General features: G+C 41.9%; 1 protein-coding gene across 5 annotated transcripts in view; it reads right to left on the reverse strand.

Annotated features, from left to right (window-relative positions):
• The window catches only part of setbp1 (SET binding protein 1), a 313270-nt gene extending 289703 nt beyond the window's left edge, over nucleotides 1-23567 (reverse strand). Inside the window, exons 1-2 of one of the 5 annotated variants that reach the window (XM_072571829.1) lie at nucleotides 23436-23567; nucleotides 21880-22450 (exon numbers count right to left, since the gene is read on the reverse strand). In XM_072571829.1, the coding sequence (XP_072427930.1) occupies nucleotides 21880-22326 (447 nt within the window). In that variant the 5' untranslated portion in view covers nucleotides 22327-22450; nucleotides 23436-23567. Of the gene's footprint in view, nucleotides 1-21879; nucleotides 22451-22897; nucleotides 23342-23435 lie in introns of those variants that run through there. The other 4 variants (XM_072571840.1, XM_072571847.1, XM_072571833.1 and 1 more) reach the window with 4 other exon arrangements.
• Nucleotides 23568-25620: the final 2053 nt, after the last annotated feature.

Here is a 25620-nt window from a genome sequence, read left to right on the forward strand (position 1 = left end):
AAGCAGTTCCTCAATAAGCAGTTTGTAATTCAGAACCACTTCTGGCAGTCAAGATTCTGCAACTTGGCAATCCTCCTGGGGCTCAGAAAGCCAGCCCAGGTGCAGAGTAGTGCATCTGGGTCTTGCAGCACAACATGAAAACGTGGCCTGCGTGTTCATGTTGAAGTTGTAGCTTTCATTTTCTGATGGCAAAAATATAGATGCATTGCTAGTCCATATGGGCTAACAAAGCACTTAGCTAGAAGGTGGCCAGGTTAAAACAACAGCTTTTAACATTTGCTGCCAGCATCTGTGTACCCTTCCTGACACGGAACAAAACTTCCTTAAACTGATAGGCTCTGTGTGCCATTGGATGCTCCAGTGTTGTGTGATTTGTGTTAAGAGCATGAGCACAGATTCTGAGCTAACAGTCACAGCAGCATCATAATTGCAGTAAGGGCTACTGAAATTTTAAAAATTCATCCACTAATAAACTAAACTACCTGGCTATCATCACTCAAACCCTGCACAGTTTCTAAACTGGCAAATTCCTCATCCAATATCCAATTGACTCATTTTCTATACATTTCTTTCCTTAATAAGACCATATTCTATCAGTTCCATCTTCTACATTTCTGAAAGTAATTAAAATTGATCAATTTTAATCAATTTTGAACTCATCAAGTATTGGTCACATTTGGAGTTTATGCACGTTACAGTCACTGACTAGAGGTGAGTTGAGAGTCAAAATTCATCTCCCTTATGTGTGATTACATACAGAAAAGGTGCTGGAAATCAACACTACTTCAGATTACCTCAACAAAATAGCAACAAGAATCAAATTATCTCTCTCTTCTCTCCTTTAATAAAACCTGAAACTGCCAGCAATTGACTCCTCAGAAGTCAGAGATGAGAAGTTCTGCCTTAATCACTGCATATTAGCTTTGCCTGGTTAATAAAATGAACAGTTCATCAAATCCTCTTTAAATTGGGTTTAACAAGTATCTTTGCACCTGCAGCCGGGCACATATGTTGCCACCATAAATCAAACATACCATAATCTCAGAATTATATGACTTAATATCCAACTAATCAATTTAAATGTTCATCTCGGGCTGTATACTGTACTCCCATGCTAGTGTAATGTATAATGATGGGTGTTTGTGGAAAGAAGTCTGTGGATTGAAAGGAAGCAAAACATGCACATTTAGCACAAGTTAGCAATTCAGTGGCAACACAAGTTTATACCTGTTAACTTTAACGCAATTAATTCAGGATGTAACAAAACTGACAGAGATTATAGTATCACAGTTTATCACTCCTGATCTTCATAAAGGAATTTGATAAAGGTGCTTCACAACATACTTGTTATTGAAGCAAAGAAAAATTGGAAACAAAAATCACTGACTGCTGTTGGTCAGCTGTGACTGACAAAGAGCTCCTTACAGTCATTGCCATTTGCTAAATTTATAAAATGAAAGTATTGATGAAGGCACTGAAGGCAGAGTTGATAAATTGTGTAGGAATACAGAATATTATAAGGCAAATGACAGAATTCAAGGAACTTTTACCAGACAGATGAATGCCTGATGGTAATCAATGTTGAAAGCACACAGTCAGGCATACTGGTGCTAGAAATCCTGAATGTGATCAAAGGGAAGGATTTGTCACAAAATCAAGTCAAGGAACTGACTGTGACAACTGACCAAAATTCAGAAGCGGCATTCATATCACCTGTGACAAAGTGAAACTAACCTTCTCAACCTCTCTACAGCCTTTAACATGATTGACTATGGTTCTCTTCCAAAATTCCTGCACTTTCTTATCCAGCTGTGTGGAGCTGCTCTCTGATGCTCCATTCTTCTCTAGTTAATCACAGCCATAGAATGGTTTGCTTCCCTTCCTGCTCCCACACTGTGACCACTTGTGTCCCCCAAGATCTATTCTTTGCCCCCTCCTATTTCTCATCTACGGAATGTCCCTCAGGAACATCATCTGGTAACATGTCGGTTTCCACGTCAGAGAGATAACTACCTGGCTATCATCACTCAAACCCTGCACAGTTTCTAAACTGGCAAATTCCTCATCCAATATTCAATAATGATTGAGCATGAATTGTAAGGGTGGAGAGTTATGTTTGGGCTCAGTAAATTAGAAAGCTGCTGAAGTGAGAGATGACAAGAGAATGGATTAGGCATATTTAGAGGAGAGAAATTATAAATTGTAAAACGTCCAATCCATAGAAATGTGAATTGTTGCTAACTTGGCCGTAGAAATATAGAATATAGCTTAGCTTTCAGTCAAACATTGTACAAGTGTTACAGACACCATCAAACTTAGCCAGAAGTGACAGTCAAGAATATTAATGGAATCAACATTAAGCATGAAGGTGTGCATTGATATAGTCAGTGGTTAAAGGCTTTAGTTATCTTAATAGAATGCAGAACTTGTGTTATATAATATTTTCAAAGAAACTAATTAACTGTGGAGTGCTAGGGACAGAAACTGAAAGTAATATGACAATCTTGAGATGTACTTATAAAATGCCTACTAAGAGACTGGAAGACAAGCTGAGACTAAAGAAAATTGTGTATATTTAGCATTGACCCATGTCAAAAAATGGAGGATGCAGCAGGGGGCTACATCAGCTCACACTTAAAAGTGGAACTACAGCACTAGCATGCAACATGTGGACGGGCATTCAGAGGGCCTTGTCTGAAAGACAAGATATCACTTACGTAGGTGCTTAGGTTTTTAATTCCTAATTTTGACACATAATACAGCATATGTCAACAACATTTGCAGTATAATCCTGAACTACTTAAAGAATCTGAATGCAAAACTGCTTATTAGGCCTGCTGTTCATGAGACTTATGAATAATTTAACACATTTCAGTCTAAGAGGTATCACTTGCCTTCACATTATTCTCATTAATAAGTTCATAGCACAAAATTAATACGGTAGCAAAACCATGCTAAAAACACAGCTGTGGGAACAAAGTGGTAATACAAAGAGACAGTAAACAGACTTTGTATAAGATATTTTCTAAAGACTTATTTCACTCAGTATCCAATTAGTCAACAATGAAGTGCTTAACAGAAAAGAACTGCTTCATGATTTGTCCCTTTGCTCTGTTTTCTATTTTGTGACAGTGATACTCAATAAATAAAACAATTGGAAAACATGCATTCTCACTGAGTATACCCATTGAGGATTATGAGGAGATGTGAACTAGCAGCAGCAGAATAATTCTATTCCTCCATAATCTGTAATCTCAAGGCCCAGCATGTCCATTACCATTACCATTATGCCAGGGGCCAAAACTGGTTAAATAGGATTGTAGAAGAGTACACCAGGAACTAGTCATACTTGAAAACAAAGTTCCAATCTAGTGAAGCTAAACAGTGGAAACAACACTCTATAAACAGAGTTAATTGATCTGGCAAGAAAAATACATCAAGTAATTTGATTTGATTCATTATTGTCACATGAATCGAGATACAGTAAAGGTTATTCCATTGCGTGCTAACCAGAAGAATACATAAGTACATTAGGGTAATAGAACAGAATGCAGAATACAGGTACAGGGAAGATGCTGAGAAAGATCAACTCTACTATTCCAGAGGTCCTCTCATAAATCTAATAATTGTGGGGAAGACATTACTCTTGAACCTGTTGGTACATAGAGTCATAGATATGTACAGCACGGAAACAGACCCTTCGGTCCAACCCGTCCAATGCGACCAGATATCCCAACCCAATCTAGTCCCACCTGCCAGCACCCGGCCCATATCCCTCCAAACCCTTCCTATTCATATACCCATCCAAATGCCTCTTAAATGTTGCAATTGAAAGAGCCTCCACCACATCCTCTGGCAGCTCATTCCATACACGTACCACCCTCTGCGTGAAAAAGTTGCCCCGTAGGTCTCTTTTATATCTTTCTCCTCTCACCCTAAACCTATGCCCTCTAAATGTGTACTCCCCGACCCCAGGGAAAAGACTTTGTCTATTTATCCTATCCATGCTCCTCATAATTTTGTAAACCTTTGTATCTTCTGACTGATGAAAGAGAACAAAAAAAGAGTATGACTGGGGTTGGGATGGGAGGGGTCTTTGATTATGTTGTCTGCTTTCCCGAGGCAAATGGAGTCAATGGAAGGATGGACTGGGTTGCATTCAAAACTGTCTATAATTGCATGCTGTCTTGGGCTGGGCAGTTACCATATCAAGCTGTTATGCAATTAGATAAAATGTGTTAGATTAGATTAGATTCCCCAACAATGTGGAAACAGGCCCTTCAGCCCAACAAATCCACACCGACCCTCCGAAAAGTAATCAACCCAGACCCATTTCCCTCTGACTAATGCACCCGACACTATGAGCAATTTAGCGTGGCCAATTCACCTGACCTGCACATCCTTGGACTGTGGGAGGAAACCCACACAGACACAGGGAGAATGTGCAAACTCCACACTGACAGTCGCCCAAGGCTGGAATCGAACCTGGGTCCCTGGCACTGTGAGGCAGCAGTGCTAACCACTTAGCCACTGTGCTGCCCCTGCTCTATAGTGCATTTATAAAAAGTGATGAGTCATTGTGGACATGCTTAATTTCCTTAGTCTCCTTAGTAGAGATGTTGGTTTCTTGATTGTAGCGTTGAGGTGGATGGACCAGGATGTTTAATCCTTGGTGATATTTAATCCTAGGAACCTGAAGCTCTCAACCACCTCCACCTCAGCACCACTGATACATACAGGGGCATGTCCTACACTCCACTTCCTGAAGTTGATGATGAGGCCCTTTATTTTGCTGACATTAAGAGAGATATTGTTGTCATTACACCATTCCATTAAGCTGTCTATCTCCTTCCTATACTCTGTCTCATCATTATTTGAGACCTGACCCACTACGGTACTGTTATGAGCAAACTGGTAAATGAAGTCAGAGCTGAATTTGGCCACATAGTCATGAGTGGAGAAGGTGTACAGTAGGACAAAGGAGTATGCAGCCTGGTGGAGCACCGGTGTTGAAGATTATTGTGAAGGAGATGTTGTTGCCTACATTCACTGGTTGCAATCTGCTGGTCAGGAAGTTGAGTTGCAGAGGGATAGCAGAGATGTAGGCCTCAGAGTTTGGAGATGAGTTTTGTTGGAGTTGTGGAGTTGAAAGTGGAGCACACGTCAATAAGTAGGAGTCTGGCATAGGATTCCTTGTTATCTAGATGTTCCAGAGATTAGTCAGGCCAGGGCAATGGCTTCTGCCATGGTATTGTGACAATGAGCAAATTGAAGCGGATCAAGGCAATCTGGGAGGCTGGAGTTACTAACCTCTCAACGCACTTCATGATGAAGGATGTCACTTTGTGGTAGTCACTAAATCTGATCCTCAAAGATCTTCAGCTACCTTCGGCAAGAACTATGCAGTGGATGATCCATCTCATCCCACCAACAGAGACAATACAGTCTTCAGCCAATTCAATTGAATCCAAGTGAGATCAAGAAATGGTTGAGTGCTTTGGTTACAGCAATGCCTATAGGCTTTGACAAACAATCCAGCTATTTTGCTGAAGATTTGTGCTCCACTGAAATTCAGAATATAGAAGCATGAAACATAGATTATTCACAACAAGAAAACCATTCAACTATTGTGTCTATGCCAGCCACGAATCTCACCTTCCAGGTTTTGATCCACAGCCCTGTGGGTAGCTAAAGTGCAAATCAAAGTGTTATTTGAAATGCAATGTGCTTCTGCTCATTTCAGCCTTTCAAGCAGTGAGCTACAGGTCCTGTCCATAAAATAATTCTCCTCAACTCTCCTCTAATCCTTTGGCCAATTACTTTAAATCTATGACCTCTGATTATTCACCTCACTGCTAACAGAAATAGGTCTTTCCTTATATTCTGTTTAGGATCCTCTGTAATTTGTAGCATTCAATTAAACCTCACCTGACACTCCTTTATTTCAAAGTAATCAAGCACCAACCTATCTAATCTTTATTCCTCTTTACAATTCTCCATTTCTGGCAACATCCTCATAAATCCCCTCCATCCTGTAATACAGTGATCAGAATTGCAGCAGTACTGCGGCTGCAGTCCAACTATTATTTTGTATAGGTCAAGCATAATGTGCCTGCTTTCACATTCTTGACCTCAGCAAATAAACAAAGGTATCCAGTATGCCAGCTAAACTATTTGATCTTCCTGTCCTGTTACTTTCAAGGATATGTGAGCATGGAGGTGTAGTGGACAGCGAAGAGGGTTAGAGCTGAAAATGTGTTGCTGGAAAAGCGCAGCAGGTCAGGCAGCATCCAAGGAACAGGAGAATCGACGTTTCGGGCATAAGCCCTTCTTCAGCGAAGAGGGTTACCTCAGATTACAACAGCATCTGGACCAGATGGGCCAATGGGCTGAGAAATGGCAGATGGAGTTTAATTCAGATAAATGCGAGGTGCTGCATTTTGGGAAAGCAAATCTTAGCAGGACTGATACACTTAATGGTAAGGTCCAAGGGAGTGTTGCTGAACAAAGAGACCTTGGAGTGCAGGTTCATAGCTCCTTGAAAGTGGAGTCGCAGGTAGATAGGATCGTGAAGAAGGCATTTGGTATGCTTTCCTTTATTGGTCAGAGTATTAAGTACAGGAGTTGGGAGGTCATGTTGCAGCTATACAGGACATTGGTTAGGCCACTGTTGGAATATTGCGTGCAATTCTGGTCTTCTTTCTATCAGAAAGATGTTGTGAAACTTGAAAGGGTTCTTAAAAGATTTATAAGGATGTTGACAGGATTGGAGGATCTGAGCTACGGGGAGAGGCCGAACAGGCTAGAACTGTTTTCCCTGGAGCATTGGAGGCTGAGGGGTGACCTTATGGAGGTTTACAAAATTATGAGGGGCATGGATAGGATAAATAGACAAAGTCTTTTCCCTGGGATCGGGAAGTCCAGAACTCGAGGGCATAGGTTTAGGGTGCGAGGGGAAAGATATAAAAGAGACCTAAGGGGCAACTTTTTCACGCAGAGGGTGGTACGTGTATGGAATGAGCTGCCAGAGGATGTGGTGGAGGCTGGTACAATTGCAACATTTAAGAGGCATTTGGATGGGTATATGAATAGGAAGGGTGTGGAGGGATATAGGCCGGGTGCTGACAGGTGAAACTAGATTGGGTTGGGATATCTGGTTGGCATGGACGGGTTGGACTGAAGGGTCTGTTTCCATGCTGTACATCTCTATGACTCTATGGAGACCAAATGCCCACTGTGCCTTTACCCTTCTCAATATCCAACCTTCTATTGCCTTGTTCGTCTTCAGCAAATGCATTGCCTTCCAGATCATGAAACTGAACTGCATTTGCCACTTTTCGGTCCACCTGACCAATCCACAGGTACTACTATACTCTATAACTCTCTTTCTCACTATCATTCACATGCTTTATTTTCATATCGTCTGCAAATTTCTTAATCTCGCCCTCCAAATTTGCATCTAAGTAACAGATATCTACCAAGAAGAGCAAGGGATACAATGCTGAACTGTTGAGGACCACGGCAAAAAGCTTTCCAGTCACAAAAGAACAGCCACCATTAGCCTTTTCTTCCAAACCTTGAAGTAATTTTGCATTAAACATACCACTTTTCCCCATGGATGCCATAAGCTTTCAATCCTCTGACCACATTACTATGAGTGATCTTGTGAAAAACATGGCTTAAAATCATGTAGACTATCTGAAATGCACTACTCCTTCTCAACTTTCTCTTCATCAAAAACCAAATCAAGTTAGTCAGACAATTTATACTGTTGCCTGGACTATTTTCAAATTGTTTGCTTATCATTGAAAATAGGCTGCCTGAACCATAATTACAGAGACTATCACTCTCTGGAAGTTACGTCATTAACAGCCCTCAAGCTGGTAGCTTGAGAAGGTTAGACAATCAGATTAGAGCTTGCAGCCCATCCAAAGGCACACCAGAAATCAGGTGGATCTGTTAATCGTCTCCATGCCACTGGCATCATGTCAACCAGCAGCACGCCCACCCTACCACAATTTTATCAAAAGCAAGAGGCTTTGGGTTATCTGCCCACTTCTGGCCTAACTGAGGATCTTAACTGGGGAATCAATCTCTAGTTAAGGACCTCATCCTGCTAATGCAGGATATAGGAGAGGCCTGTGCCCAACACAAAATCTGGCAGGTTTGATCCTGACAATGTTGGCCAGTGTAAGGGGGCAGGTTATGTCTCATTGCCAGGCCATTGTGCCAATCATTGGCTTTTTACTTTCACCGAGACTTTTTATGCTGCTTAATGCTTTCTGCAGTATCGGGCTTCCATTTGACATAAGCTTCTATAAGTTCTTTGAAAGATCATCAATGAATGCCTGCCAATTATCTGCCCTGGTTCATCACCATGTTCCTCTCCAAGCCACACACCAACCTGACTCAGAAATGTACAAATGCTTGTTTTCTCTACTGCTGGGTCAAAATCCTGGAATTCCTTTCCTAACAGCACTATGGATGTACCTAAACAATATGTGCCCAGATTTCTTTTCATGTGAAAAAGCTTCCAACTCAATTTATATCAGTGGTGTGCTTTGGGATCCTGAGGACATTCAGATTTAAGTACATCTTCAATCCATACACAGGAAATTTAAACTCCATGTGCCAATTTTACTGACCACAGATTTCTGAATGATTGACCAGAAACACACAGAATTGGGCTGTTTACACTATCAGCACCTTGGTATTTACAAGGATTTATTCAAAAGCTTTTCATAGCAGATATAAAACCACTATAACTTTTGATGAGCTGTCAAAGCACCCTGGCACCCGCAGCAATGTTCACCCTCTCCCAAAAAATGTTCCCACCGCTCCCCACACACAAACTATGCTAACACTAGCTTGACAGCACTCAGCATCAAAGTGAATGTTCACCCCAACTCACAACCCAGCTCCCAAATCACCCTGGGATCCCTGGCTCCTGTCCAGCCGATGTTAGAATTGGAAATTTTGTGGGGTAAGGGAGAGGGTAAACACTCTCAGGGGCTAAGGAAGAAAGACTGAACCTTGGTTGGGGAGGTGCTGAGGGAGGGAGAAGCACATTGTCACTGAGTTTGAGCAGAATGAGTCCTGTTAGAGTCATGAGGAGTGGTGAACACTGTTGGTGGGTGAGAACTGTATTAATGCCAACCTATTTAATGACAGACATTTCAGTTGTGAGGCATTGAGTTAATCAAGGAATCTCTATTGTACCAGTGAAGAGAAGCAATAGAAGTTGGAGCTGATGAAATGCTGAATTTTTGAAATGTAATGTTTTAGAGTCTCCTAAATTCCACAGACTATCACAGCTTTATGTTTCTGCAAAATGCCATCCATTTTAAGAGCAGAAAATATGCCTTAGTGGCATGAATGACCAGTTGATGCATAAGCAAAAGCTATGTAGATCATTATTATTTAATATTGAACTTTAATAAGTGTATGTGAATTAAATCTATTAAAGTGTAACTTGAAAACTAAGATATTTGGAGGGTAGATAAGATATTCTATCCCTTAATGAGAAGATGTAGGAAACAGAAAGTCATCGATCCAAAGAATAATAGAAAATCAGTTCCTATTCTTTGAGAGTACAGAAGGTGGGGTACCTGGAAACCAGCACATTACTTTATCTGACTTACTGTTCCTGGAATAGACAGTGATAAATTAATTTGTGCCTCTGAGGAGCACTGATGTAAATTTTCAAATATTTCTGTTCCTAACATACTCACATCCTCATCTGATACAAAGCAGTTTCCAGCAAAGTTGCATGTTAAATTCTCCATTGGATACGGAGCTAAACTGAACAAATAGTGCAGGGAGATCCATCTAGTGCTGCTTTATCATTAACCTATGCTCTATCATGAAGACAAAAGAGATGTTTGCTGATGGCTATACAGTGGTCAATAACATTCACAAGTCCTTAGGTAGTGAAACAGTCTATACTCGCAACAACAATTCCTGGACAGCATTGAGGCTGTATTGACAACCAACAAGCAACATCTGTGCCACACTAATGTCAGGCAGAAACCATATCCAACAAAAGAGAACTAAAGCACCTCTGCTTCACACTCATTGGCATTATCATTGTTGAATCCACCAGCATCAAATTCAAGGGAACTTCACCATTGAATAGAATTCCATCTCGACTGATCTCATAAACAAGGTATCTACAAAAATAAAGGTCACAGACAGTATATTCTCTGATAAGTGACTCATCTCCAGACTCTTCAAAGTCTTGCCAGCTGCTACAAGGTGTAACGTGCGTATGGCACTGTTATTACCTCAATCTGATGAAATCTTCTCCATTTGTCTGAATGATTACACATCTAAAGTCACTCAAGAAGTTTGACATTATCCAAAGTTAAACAACCATCAATCCAATCCATTATCTTTTAAGTAATATTTAAGTTTAATTCTTCCATTACCAGCATACAGTGATGTTGTACAACATATGCTACAGCAACTTCGTAGTGTCATAGAGATGTACAGCATGGAAACAGACCCTTCGGTCTATGCCGACCAGATATCCCAACTCAATCTAGTCCCACCTGCTAGCAACCGGCCCATATCCCTCCAAACCCTTCCTATTCATATACCCATCCAGATGCTTCTTAAATGTTGCAGTTGTACCAGCCTCCACCACATCCTCTGGCAGCTCACTCTATACACGTACCACCTTCTGTGTGAAAACGTTGCCCCTTAGGTCTCTTTTATATCTTTCCCTCTCACCCTAAACCTATGCCCTCTAGTTCTGGACTCCCTGACCCCAGGGAAATGACTTTGCCTATTTACCCTACCCACAAACGCTACGTCAACAGCACCTTAGAAACCCCAGCTGGAAGAACAGGAACACTTCAGAACACTACCTGTAGATTCCCTGCCAAGTTGCATACCAAGCTGAATTGCTGTCCTTTCATTATCACTGAATCAAAATCCTGCTTTCTCTCCCATAAGCACCACAAGAGTGTTTGATATTTACAAGAACTGTAGCAGCTCAAGGTGGCAGTTCACCATCAATTTCAGAAGGGTAATTAAGGCTGAGCAATAAATGCTGGCCTTGTCAACAACACCCACACTCAATGACTGCTTTGATAAAATAAGCACGAGTCACTTGCTTTAAGAATGCATTTGAAACAAATGAGTCATAAAAAACTTAAAAAGAACATTTTTCAAAGCACAAGTTACAGTTTGCAGTTTCAATCAACAAGAATATCAATCAAAGATGTGATCTGTTGGTTCACAACTTTATCAAATTCCAGGTGTTAAAATTAATCACCAAAAAAATCAGGAAAGCCATGACCTGAATATGTTGACCACTGAAGCCCAAAGCATTCAGTAATGTTGCATAGCAGCAGCAGTAGCAGCAACAGCTCTTTGCCAGGTAAGATTATATATACAATTCTCAACAATAACATTTAAAAGTATGTCCACAGCACTCTTCAGAGTTTGGTCACAATGCTCTCCACTATCAGAGCCGAAACCTCTGTGCAAACTTTCTGTCATAGTCTGACAAATATTTAGTATTGTTCTAAAATATATGCATTAAGTAGGCCAAGGAAAAGACAAGAATTCAATGGGAATGTTTTGTCATTTCTTTTCAACTCTGAAAATGTGCAGGACAATTTAAGGAACAGTTTTATTTTCCCCACTAATTTGTGGCAGTTCCCAAGTCTAATGTTGAATCACATGGAATCATTTGTTCTTTGTCTCTTTAAATGGTCAGAATACTTCAACCCATTGACAATGTTAAGCAGGTCAGTTCCTTATAAAGCACTCATTTTGCTGAGGGCCAAATAAAGTCCAATACAGTAATTGAATACTCAATCTAATAAAAGCAAAACATTCACTGAATATTCTGAAGGCTACAAATTGCTCAGAACATTAATATTTAGCCAACAAAGTTTTGTAATGACTTCCTTATTTTACACCTACTTTCACACATGTAGCTTTTTATCCTATGTTTTATTACATTGCTGTCAAACACAACAAACTGAATTTTGCATTCTTTCCAACAATTATGACGAGCTCCTTCTGAAAAGTTTTTCAGTTTTTTTTGGAAACTGCTGCCTCTGTTCAGGAAAAGGTACATTAAGGCTGTCCATCGTCCAATATTTAATGTCATAATGTCAATAGAAGTCAACAGTTCTGCAGCAATCACAAGTGTGAAGTCAGTTAGTAACGTACCAAGAGAATAAGAGAGCTGACCCATACCAAATTACTTAGCACTGGGAAAATAGTAAACATTTATGACCAATAAATAGTCCAAGCGTAAACACATAAAGCCTTTTAAAATGAGGATAGTCACCAAGTAAGTATCATTTGCAATTTCCTGAATCAATGGACAGTAATTGGTCCGAGAGTGTTTACTCCCAATGACGCACAGCCGAGTTCAGTTACACGTCTGAGATCAGAGGTCGATAGCATATTAACTGTTCAGTTGTGTTTACATGTAACAGATTACAGTAGCAACAGCAATTCTTTGAATTTATGTAATCAGCTTTGCCAAAGAACTAATCCAAAATCCTGTCGACCTAGACTAACACTACATCTTCACGCAGTCAGTTGAATGATTTGCAACACACATGGACGTCAAATAAAATCTCGCGCCTATAATGTTGGGAGTTCAGATTTTATAATTAAACTCTATCTTTTTTAGTTCCTGTCTTTTTTTTTAGTTTTCTTCCCAGCCTAATCGGTCAATTATTCTCACTTGTTGAACTTTATGTTTCACATTTTCTTTTAAGAAAGTTAACAACAGCTTTGCCAGCAGAGTCTCAATGTCACCCAACAGCTCCATCTAGCAAACTGGCTTACATGAACACACACTGCCCAAATTGGAATAATTTCAGGCAGTTGTGATTTGAATGAGTGACCTTCTATGCTGAACTCCAATACACTGTCATTGTTGTTATTTCTGTTAGTTTTTTTTTATTTTTACTTTCTTCCACTTTCCAACATGATGATTACTTGGCTATTTATCACTCAGTCATTCCAAAGTTTGCTAAAGGATACAGATTTCCATACAATATCTAATGCTAGTGTTTACAAATAGAAAGTGCTTTATTTAACAAATATCATGCCTTTTTACCTCAGCAAATAACTTCTTACTTTTTTTAATCACACATTTATGGAGAGAAGTCCTGAAATAAGTAGATCTCTTATCAGGTCTCAGTAAAAGTCTGATTTTTAAATGTAGTCCAATTACTCCAATGATCTCACAGCCAGCCTGCAGTTTCACATACGTATTAACAATAACAATTATTTGCAAATATCATCTTCAAAGCTGTAAAATGTTCCAAGACACAATGAGAGTTATATCAATCAAAGTTTGGCATCAAACAGATAAGGAGATATGAGGCAAGATGACAAAAAGCTCGGCAAAGCAGTAGGCTTTAAGGAGCATCTGAAAAGAGGGATGAAAGCTACAGTTGAGGAAGTTGAGAGAGGGAACTTTAACCTCTGCTACCACTAGAGAACAAGTTTAAACAAAGTAATACTTGTACTCCCAAGTGGTGAATTACAAAATGATTCAATGTCATCCTTCAGAGTCAACAGTGGCTAATGGAAGTGGAATGTTAGTGATTAAGGAGAATTTCACATATAGTTAAAGGGGGAAAGATGCAAAAACCAAATTATGCAAGGAAGGATTGTTTATAAAATAACAGTGCTTTGAAACTCTGTACAAAATCAAAACGAAAATGGCTCAGTGGTTAGCACTGCAGCCTCACAATACCAGGGACCCAGGTTCAATTCCATCCTTGGGTGACTGTCTGTGGGGACTTCCTCTGAGTGCTCCAGTTTTCTCCCACAGTCTAAAGATGTACAGGTTAGGTAAATTGACCATGCTAGATTGCCCATAGTGTTCAGGGATAAGCAGGCTAAGTGGATTTGGCCACGGGAAATGCAGGAATTTGGGTCTGGGTGGGATATTAGTTTGAGGGTTAGTGTAGACTCGCTAAGCCAAATGACCTGCTTCCACACTATAGAGACTCTATGATTCTCAGCCTCAAGCCCAAGTGCTGATAACTGATAAACTGTTTTTTTCATTTCATCATTTAACTTTGTTGATGGAATCAGACTGCTTGAGTCAAATTGCAATCTTAGCAGTATAAGAATATTCAATCAGTTATGAAGACCTGCCCAATAATGGACACATTTCAAAATTTTACATCACCAGGAAAGTGGAGTCAGAAAGTAATTCCAGGCAGCAACTTCTCGGACACAACAACTCAACAGGAGGCAAAGACAAAAGAGATGAGGGTTTGTCTTATGAAGAGAGATTGAGCAGTTTAAGCCTACACTGCCTGAAGTTTATAAAAAATGGCAGTGGATTTGATTGAGGTATAAAAGATGCCAAAGCAGACTGACAAAGTAGATGTAGAGAAGATGTTTCCTCATGGGAGGCAATCTCGAAGGAAAGGTCATAGTTTTAGGATAAGAGGTAGCAGATTTAAACCAGAGATGAGGAGAATTACTTCTTGAAAAGTGTTGTTAATCTGAGGAATTCACTCCCCAGAGATGGAGTATATTTAAGAAGGAGATGGACCATTTTTTAAAATTAGTAATGAATTGAAGTGCTATGGACAGGAAAGTGGAGTTAAAGCTAAGATGAGATCAGCCACGATCATATCAAATGGCGGAGTAGGTTCGAGGGGCTGAATTAAGAGAAAGTGAGGACTACAAATGCTGGAGATTAGAGTCGAGAGTGTGGTGCTGGAAAAGCACAGCAGGTCAGGCAGCATCCAAGGAGCAAGAAAATCAACGTTTCAGGCAAAAGCCCGTAATCAGGAATGCGGCTTGTGGGCTAGGGGGCTGAGAGATAAATGGGAGGGGAGATGGGGATAGGGGAAGCTGAAAGTGCAATAGGTGGATGGAGGTGAGGGTAAGGGTGATAGGTCGGAGGGGAGGATGGAGCGGATAGGTGGGAAGGAAGATGGACAGGTGGGACAGATCCTGAGGGCAATGCTGAGCTGGAAGGTTGGAACAGGAATAAGGTGTGGGGAGGGGAAATGAGAAAACTGGTGAAATCCACATTGATGCCCAGGGGTTGGAGGGTCCCGAGGCAAAAGATGAATTGCCTATTCCCGTCCCTAGTTCTTAAGTTGTCTGTAGTTCTGATGCTGACACCTCTCCTGCTACAGGTCATGATCACTTCATGAGGTGAGAAGTTAAAATGCTTTGAAATGGAGAAAAATAATTTTTTCCAACTCAGTCGGCTGATCTTCTTAAAGAAAGATTCCATCTCAATAAATGCTTGGTCATAAAATAACATTTAAAAAGAACCTCTGTTTAAATGAAACTGCTAACACCGTCACTGTCTTGACCACAAGCAGTACAGTCTATCTTATCATAACATCATAACCATCTATAATAACCATCAAAGTGAATGAAAACACAAGTGGAAAGGATTAAAAGGATATAAGCCAAGTGCAGGGAAATGGCGATAGTGTGGAGGGATATTTTGGTTGGCATGGGCCAGTTTGGGCCAAAGGGCCTATCTCCGTGCTGTCGGACTCTATGACTCTATCCATGTATTTGTCCAAATGTCTTTTAAATATTGTTAAAGTACCCACCTCAACCACTTCCACTGGCAGCTCATTCCATATGCTTACCACTCTCTGTGTAAAAACATTGCACCTCAGGTTCCCTTTTATTCTTTTCCCTTTAACCTTAAACTGATGCCCTCTAGTCCTTGATTCCCCAACCCCAGGAAAAAGACTGAGTGCATTCACCCTATCCATGCCTTTCATGATCTTAAACGCCTTTATAAGGTGCCCCTTCAGTCTCCTAAGCTCTAAAGAAAGAAGTCCTAACTTGTCCAACCTCTCCCTATAACTTAGAACATTGAGTCCAGGCAACATCACTGTAAATTTCTTCTGTTCTCTTTTCAGTTTAATAACATCCTTCCTATAACTGTTGCTGAACAAAGAGACCTTGGAGTGCAGGTTCATAGCTCCTTGAAAGTGGAGTCGCAGGTAGATAGGATAGTGAAGAAGGCGTATGGTGTGCCTTCCTTTATTGGTCAGAGCACCAAGTACAGGAGTTAGGAGGTCATGTTGCGGCTGTACAAGACAATGGTTAGGCCACTGTTGGAATATTGTGCGCAATTCTGGTCTCCTTCCTATTGGAAAGATGTTGTGAAACTTGAAAGGGTTCAGAAATTTAATGTTGCTATGGTTGGAGGATTTGAGCTACAGGGAGTGGTTGAATAGGCTAGGGCTGTTTTCCCTGGAGCATTGGAGGCTGAGGGGTGACTTTATAGAGGTTTACAAAATCATGGGGGGCATGGATACGATAAATAGACAAAGTATTTTTCCCTGGGGTGGGGGAGTCCAGAACTAGAGGGCATAGGTTTAGGGTGAGAGGGGAAAGATATAAAAGAGACCTAAGGGGCAACTTTTTCACACAATGGGAGGTACGTGTATGGAATGAGCTGCCAGAGGAAGTGGTGGAGACTGGCATAATTGCAACATTTAAAAGGCATTTGGATGGGTATATGAATAGGAAGGGTTGGAGGGATATGGGCCAGGTATTGGCAGGTGGGACTAGATTGGATTGGGATATCAGGTCATAGATGAGTCGGACTGAAGGGTCTGTTTCCATGCTGCACATCTCCATGACTCTATGACCAAACTGAACACAATACTCCAAGTGCAGCCTCATCCAAGTTCTGAAAACTGCAACATAACTTCCCAACTTCTATTCTCAATGCCCTGACCAGTGTGCCAAAAGCTTTCTTCACTCTCCTGTCTACCTGTGACTCCACTTTCAGGGAACTGTGAACCTGAACTCCAAGATCCCTCTGTTCCACTACACTCCTTAAGGCCATGAAACTCCTACCTTGATTTGACTTTCCAAGACCTCACACTAATCTATATTAACCTCCATTTGCCATTTCTCAGCCCACTTCCTTAGTTGATCAAAGTCCTGCCGCAACTTCTGAAAACCTTCCTCACTGTCCACGATTACGCCTATTTCAGTGTCATCAGCAAACCTAGTAATCATGCCTTGTACATTCTCATTCATATCAATAAAAAACAGCAATGGGCCCAACACTGACCCCTGAATCATAGGCCTCCAGTCCGATAAGCATCCTTCCACTATTACCCTCTGCTTCCTACCATCAAACCAATTTGGCATCCAATTTCCCAGCTAAGGGAGGCTGTAAGTAATTTAAAAACAAAGATGAGCTTTTTGAGCTGGATGCATTTTGGACTCGGAGCCAATGTAGGTCGGAGAACATAAGGATGATGGATAACCGGGACAGGATCTAGCTTGGGACACAGACAGCAAAGGTTTGGATTAGTTCAGATTTATGTATGATGGCAAACTGCCAGAATAGCATTAGAAAAATCAAGCTCAGAGATGACAAATAGATGAGAGTTTCAACAGCAGTTAAGATTAAACTAATTTAGAGATGGGTACAAATAGGAAATATTACAGAGATAAAATTATTCAGTCCTAGCATTGGATCAAAAATGGATCAGCAGCTCCGTTTTTGAGTTTTAGAACGCAAGGTTACAAATTACCAGTTCATCTTCAGACAGTGGTCAGGGAGAGACCACTTTATGCCCTCTTGTCTGTAGTGAATTTATAGATCTGTTTCGCCCTGCCTGAGACTCACCCATTGACTTTCCTACCATTGTGCTAAGTGTATGGTTCCCATTTTTAGTCTCATGTTGTTGCTATTATGAAGCAGCAATGCAATCAAGAAGGGAGAACAAGTGAGGCAAGAGATAACAGAGGCAATGCTGCAATTCAGCATGTGGACTAGAAAAGAAAGACCTAGTCCATGCCAAGATACAGAAGGTAAAGAGATAAAATACATGACCACCTCGCTTCCCACTTTGCAAATAGCTGCACCAATTATGTGGAGCATATTTTATTTCATCCATCATTCCCAGATTGGCCATGCCATTTTACCAAGATGCCAGTCAATCATGTTTTTTCTTCATGAGATGTTAAAGTACCACAGTGCCAAGATCAGTCATGCAACAAAGCCTGTGCAAATGTTACTAGGAAACCTTAAGTGCATCAAAGTGAGACAGAGATTGAAAACATACTTGAATTGAAACATTTAGGATTTTACTCCACTTACAAGTGAAGAGGAGGAACATGTCTTTAGTACAATGGAAACTATTGTAATAAGGATTCTTTTGCTTGCCATGGTAAGGGACATTAATGCAGGGAAATGGAACATTTCTCATTGCCAGTCTGGACAACAAGCATCTGCAAATCACATATATCATCAGATGTAGAGTAAAATGCCCTTTATTCCATCCAAACAATACGCTCAGTCAGTCTCAAGTTCAGAAAATCACCCCTCACTATAGCAGTATGACATTTTTATTTTCATTTTCAACATTAGTCATCCTGTGGTCTCATTGAGTTTGGACTGCTGGTCTTAATGCTAAATTGGTGCAGCCCAGCACTGCAGATTTTATACATATTACAATTATGTTAAAGGTTCCCAACGTCATTGCCTGGAAATTGCTTAGAGTCAATAAGGAGAGGAGTCTCATCCCATCAGTTTGGGTTGGAGCAGAGTCCACATCTAAAGATGAAAGCATAGCAGACGCAACCACTACTTAACACCAAAAAATGTATTACTTAACAGAGAAGTAAAACAAAACTTTCAGATCTATCCGGCCTTCCTCAGTTTTGAAAATGCATCCATGTTTCTGTTGTACACCAATTATACATCCAATCTTCAATACTAACATTTACCTTTCAAAATGAGCTCAAAATAACACACTGCACTAAACGCCAATTTCACCATTTCACAGTCATTTCTTGTTAAGAAGGTGTACAATTTTTTGAGCTCCCTTTCCCCTCCATTGGCACTGAGACAACTAACTACCAGTAATAAAAGGTGTGTTTTTTTTTAATAATACCTATTACCCTAATATTTTCACTGAATAAATTCCAGATGAGGTCAATAAGAATTTGTAGTGGTAGTTTTATCGGCAGTATGTCCCATCTGGAATGCTGCATCTAGTTGTGGTCACCAATAGTCTTTGAAAGGGTTCAAAGGAGGTTTACTAGAATAGTTCCAAGGATCATGGATAGGGTTCCATTAGCCAGCTGAGGGTAGTACTCCTTGCAACAAAGAAGATTCAGGAGAAATCTAATACTGTAGATCCAAAAAGGGAAGGGAGTGGGTGTGCATCAACCCTGAGTTTCCATGCCTAATCCACCTAGTCGTACATTCCTAGATACTATAGGCAATTTAGCATGGCTAATCCACCTAACCTGTGCATCTTTGGATCCATAAATTTACCAGAGGCAAAAGGCCATAAAATAGCTTCTCCTTAGCGACAGTCTGAGGTTGACCAAAATTATTTGCAACCTTGGCTTCCTACAACACATTTAGATGAGTTCCTGGCCCATACCGATTTTGACATTGTTAGCAAAACTTTAAATGCCTATGCTATTTTGTTTTTCTAGTCTCAAGTAAAATAATTCCAGGCTATCAAGGAAGGACTGCTGTTTCCAATATCATATTCAGAGTGAAACAATACATCATGTGACTGGATAGTTCTGTGACTCTTAACATCTAAATTTTTCACCAACTTCAAATGAAATTGATAAACTATCTTTGTAATAAATAGTCTATTTAGATCCTTTTCACATCAGGCCTGCAGAATGATAAATCTGTAATCCAAATTTGAACTTCAAATCAGCACTGAATTCTATGCCAAAATTAGAAAACATTTATATTTATTTGTGTGCACTGTAACACACAGCAACAGGCTAATAACCACAAACATCGACATACAAGGGGGAGTAATTTGAAACATGATAAATAAATTAACTACGAGTAAGTTTCACCTTTTATAAGCTAATGAAATGCATGAAACTGATATGCTGGAATTCAAAACTACTTTTGTGAGCATTCCCTGGATAATTTTTAACAAGTTGCAATGAGTTTATCAAAAGTATACAATATTTTATTTAAAATCCTACTATATAGGTTTGCTGTGCTAGAAATATTTAAGTATTAAAAATTTTGTATAAGGACATCAAATAGAACAGAGTAAATTATATACCATTTCCCCAACATGCCACAGAATTGGATTTTTACAATCTGCCCTGACCAGCACAGACTGGTTCCAATTACTTCCATTGCACTATGAGCCAAGACACAATCTTGATAGTAAAACATTTAGCTTTAGGAAGGGGGTGGGGTAGGAGGCCATAGACTCACATTTAAAGGGGAAGGTTTCTAATAAATGTATACTTCATATATTTACGACTATAGCTTGAGGCTTCCTATTTTCACAATTCCCTTGTGCAAAGATTCTAAAAGGACAATACAATATAGCTCGGCTGGGAACTATAACTTTTAAGTGCTCCACCACAAATGCATTTTAACCACAGAAAAGACCCTTTAAGAAGGTCAGTATTATTTCATCCTTTGCAAAACTGAGTAATACAGTAAACCACTTCCAGTCCATAAAAATGTTGCCATTCAAACTCAGATTTCCCCAGTGCCCTCTTGAATTTTAAAATCTAACTCTGTACATCACAGAAGACAATAATGATTAATCAGAGTCTCCTTTGTCACATGGAGAAAAAGCTACTCACACACAAATAGAAATCTTACAAAATTTACAAACATTGACACATTGACACAAAGTTATCAAGATTTTTAGATCCTACAGCACTGTCAAAATCAAATTTAACAGTGATACTGTATAGCCCTAATTCATAGAAAAACTCCAGAATGACTCCAGTATAGTTCACTCCAGGTATTACTAAGATAATCAGCAGAGCCTGCCTGTTTACACTATAGGCACAGCAGGGCATCCTTGATCACAGATAACGGAGCACTGATGGGCAGATGCTTGGAGAGTGATGTTAGACATAACTAATGTCACCTTGTTAGTGTCTTATGTTGCTGAGCAATACTAATATATTCAAAATTAAGAGACAATTTGAACAAAAACAATGTTATACCTCATAAAATGCAGCTCTGTGAGAGTGTGTAACTATACTTACTACACTGAAGATTGAATTCTAAAAGTAAAACTTATATTAATCAAACTTGGAAATGTGAGTTCAGTGCCAGAATTAACCTCACAAAAGGCCCTAAACTGGTGCCTGGGAAGGCAAAGTTCCAACCAAGAAAGATGCCAAATTCGAACTGAGAACATAACATTTTCAGGACTGAGCACAGGACAAAACCAAATTATGAGAAAGAGTGAAAGCTGCACACAAAGCACCAGCTGAATATTTAGTACAACGTTTAATGACCCTGTGAAATGAACATGATCACTCTGGGGTGGTTACAGTCTCAAAACTCAACCTTCTCCCATACCCATGGTCTGTTCCAAAAAAATCAACATTTATTCCACCACAAAGTAGCACGAAAGTATTCCTCCTCCAACTCAGAAGTAAATATTTACTGTACTTAGTCTAAAATCATAATAATTTAACAACTCATTCCAATGAATAAAAGGGAGTAATGTTGGCACAGAATTTCAGTTTGGTGTAATTTTTAGTACTGGTTTATGAATAAACTTCCAAATTATTGGGATGACACACTCTATCAAGATGACTAGCTTCATAGAATTCAGTAAATATTCAAACCCGTCCTCGAGGTTATTAGAGATGCTTAATGAAGATGCATGTGTATTGAACAGACGGTTACCGCAAAACAAGTATTACATCCTAAATGGCTACATGCTAATATGGGAGCGTCTGTAGGCACCTGATTCCCATTGCTTCCCCCCCCCCCCCCCCCCCCCCACCAACCCCGCAGTCATAACAAGGGGTATCGACCATCTTGTAAAAACATGTTTATCGCCTATCAAAATACGAATCAGGATGCAGTGTCAACACAAAAGGAAGTTGGGATAGTTGTGAGCCTCTTACCTTTTTCTTTTCATCTTCTTTTGACACCTTGTTACTTTTGCTCGACCTGCAGTTTTTCTGATCCCCTGTCTGTTTGATGGTGATCTTGATCTCCGGAGGGCAGATGTAGTTCTCCAGGTTCTTGGGAGGTTTCTTGGGCCGTTTGGTGGTCTGGATCTTGAGTTTCAGGCTGCCGTCTGTGAAGTTCGCCTCTTTGATAGAAAACTCGTGTTCCTCCAGGCCGTCTCCCTGCATTGATTTATCGCTGTCTGTGTTGGAGTTGGAGTCCTGGCTACCACAGGCGCTCTCCTCGTCGTCCGGATCCAGCCTCCCCCCGTTCATCTGGCTCCTGGGCGACTGCATCAAGGCTCCAGGAGAGACTGCGGACTTGGCAGTGCAGCCAGCCGATCGAAAATCCCCATCAGCCGGCTTCTGCCTGCAGCCCATCGCCGTCTCCCTCTGCTCCATCTCACTCAGCGTCTTGTGAGAGGCACAGGGGGCTGTGGAAAGAGCAGCACTCAGCACTTCTCAGTGTCCTCCGTTACTCCAGAGTAATCCGATCCCCCAAACAAAACAAAATAAAAACTGCAATCTGGAAACAAAAATAGATACAAAGTAAACCTGTGAACATCAAGTGGAAACCCCAATCGAACTGACTTGTAATTCCAACTCCTTTGAATTCACGGCCAGTGAAAATGACTCAGACTCTTACGCCAGTAATATTAAGTTGTCTAAATCATTATTTTTTAAAAAAAGCATTCCCCTCCCAATCCAGTGAAAGGTTCCACGACCAGTTAAAATAATGGGCGCATGTTCCGATTCGCCCTCTGCGCCTTTTATTAATCAAACTATAACAGCGCTCGACATTTTTTTTCCCCCAAGGCAGCCACGACAGCGAAAAAAAAGTTAAACGTCCGTCACATTGCCCTCCGCGAAAATAAAACACATAATTCCTCTGATAAAAGGCTTCGCGTGTCCCTGCAAACCAGTCCAACAGCCACGTTACGGGCTCCTGTCAAATCAATCCACTTTCCTTTACCTCGATCGTACCGTTTACTTCATTTTATCGTTCGATCCGCTTTCAGTGATCCAGAAGGCTTCTTCACATGTCGACAAGATCAGGTCTGTCATGTTGCAGTGGCTTGTTCTGTGTGTGTGTGTGTGTATATATATATAAATGAGAGAGAGAGAGAGAGACAGGGGATGTACAAGGTTACAAGAAGTGGAATCTGTTGCAGCGTCCACACGCTCCTTGCTCCCTCGGTTAACGCGTCTCAGATACAATGCGAGTTGGGCTGGATCGCTGCAGCTGCTGGAATCCGATGCTAGAGGCTCTCTAGCTCCACTCCAATTCGACCAAAAAAAAAGACGGACTTTTTTTTAAACAACCGAATTGCACCATCAACTCCTTCTCACTAAACACGTACACGACTTTCTCTCTCTCTCTCTCTCTCGGTTCCGTGGCAATGATTGAAATCGGTCACAAAAGAAACAACCCCCCTCCCTTCTCCCCTCCCTCCGCTTCTACCTCCCAGACGTTGCGGGGAAGAAAAAGATATCGCCGTTTTGCTACTTACTAACCCATATCCAGCGTCGAGAACCTGAGCTCTCAACTAGTCCTAAAGCTGCCGAGCTCCTGGAAACGGCATAATCGGATCGGATCGGATTCGATCTGTCAACTCGAGAACAGCCTCCTCCCCCAAAACCACCCCCCCACCCCCTTCTCTGGGCTCCTGATCCTGAACAGGGAGCAAAAGATGGCGCTGAGGAAGTGCACTGAGGAATGGGCTGTTTGGGATATTCGATCTGTGAACAAACCCCCCCCACTCCGCACCGCTCCACTCCAGCCCTGATCGACCTGCTCTCTCTGCGTGTTCGTGTGTGTCTGTGTCTGCCTCCCTGTGTGTGTGTGTGTGTGTGTTGAGGGCTGCCTCCGAGCAAAGCACTTGTCGAGGCTGGCGCTTTCAGCGGCTGTGGGAAGGTGGGCAGAGAGAGAGAGGCAAGGAGGCAGGGAGACAGAGAGAGAGGTACGGGGGGCAGAGAGAGACGGAGAGAGAGAGAGGCAGGGATACAGAGAGAGGCAGGGGGACAGAGAGAGAGAGACAGGGAGACAGACAGAGAGGCAGGGAGAAAGAGGGAGACAGAGAGAGAGAGGCAGGGAGAAATAGAGAGAGAGTGAGAGGCAGGAAGACAGAAAGAGAAGAACAGGGAGAGAGAGGCAGAGAGACAGAGAGAGAGGGACAGGGAGAGAGAGAGAGAGAGGGAGGGACAGGGAGACAGACAGAGAGAGAGAGATAAAGGTAGACAGACAGACAGAGAGAGACGCAGGGAGACAGAGAAGGGGGCTGGGAGACAGAGAGAGAGACGCAGGGAGACAGACAGAGAGAGAGAGACAGAGAGAGAGAGGCAGCGAGACATAGAGAGAGAGAGATAGAGGTAGGGAGACAGAGAGAGAGAAGCAGAGGGAGAGAGAGACAGGGAGACAGAGAGAGTGATACAGGGAGACAGAGAGAGGCAGAGAGAGAGACAGGGAGGCAGAAAGACATAGAGAGAGGGGGACAGGGAGACAGAGAGAGAGTCAAGGAGACAGAGAGCAAGAGAGAGACGCAGGGAGACAGAGAGAGAGAGAGGCGGAGAGAGAGAGTGAGACAGGGAGACAGAGAGAGAGAGACAGGGAGACAGAGAGGGACAGGGAGACAGAGAGAGAGAGGCAGGGAGACAGAGAGAGAGAAGCAGAGGGAGAGAGGGACAGGGAGACAGAGAGAGTGATACAGGGAGACAGAGAGAGGTAGAGAGAGAGAGAGAGACAGGGAGGCAGAGAGACATAGAGAGAGGGGGACAGGGAGACAGAGAGAGAGTCAAGGAGACAGAGAGCAAGAGAGAGACGCAGGGAGACAGAGAGAGACAGGGAGACAGAGAGCGAGAGAGGCAGAGAGAGAGGGACAGGGAGACAGAGAGAGAGAGGCAGGGAGGCAGAGAGAGAGACTGGGAGACATAGAGAGAAAGAGAGAGGCAGGGAGACAGGCGGAAAGAGAGAGAGACGCAGGGAGATGGAGAGGGCAGGGAGACTGAGAGAGACAGGGAGAGATAGAGAGCGAGAGGCAGGGAGACAGAGAGTGAGTGGCAGGGAGACAGAGAGAGAAAGACAGGGAGACATAGAGAGAGAGAGGCAAGGAGACAGAGAGAGAGAGAGACAGGGCGACAGAGAGAGAGAGGCAGAGCGACAGAGAGAGAGACAGACAGGGAGAGAGACAGACAGGGAGAGAGAGAGAGAGAGAGACGCAGGGAGATGGGGGGGCAGGGAGACAGAGAGAGTGAGTGGCAGGGAGAGAGAGAGACAGGGAAACAGAAAGAGGGGGCAGGGAGACAGAGAGAGAGACAGGGCGACAGAGAGAGAGAGAGGCAGGGAGATAGAGAGAGACAGAGACAGGGAGACAGACAGAGAGAGACGCAGGGAGACAGAGAGAGAGAGAGACGCAGGGAGATGGGGGGGCAGGGAGACTGAGAGAGACAGAGAGAGAGAGCGAGAGACGCAGGGAGACAGAGAGAGAGAGACTGGAGACACAGAGAGAGGGGGGGCAGGGAGACAGACAGGGAGACAGAGAGAGAGAGACAGGGAGACAGAGAGAGAGTAAGTGGCAGGGAGACAGACAGAGAGAGAGAGAGCGAGGCGGGGAGACAGAGACAGGGAGACAGACAGAAAGAGAGAGAGAGAGACGCAGGGAGACAGAGAGAGAGAGGCAGGGAGACAGAGAGAGAGAG

This window comes from Chiloscyllium punctatum, chromosome 1, assembly GCF_047496795.1.
Source record: "Chiloscyllium punctatum isolate Juve2018m chromosome 1, sChiPun1.3, whole genome shotgun sequence".
Lineage (NCBI taxonomy): Eukaryota > Metazoa > Chordata > Chondrichthyes > Orectolobiformes > Hemiscylliidae > Chiloscyllium > Chiloscyllium punctatum.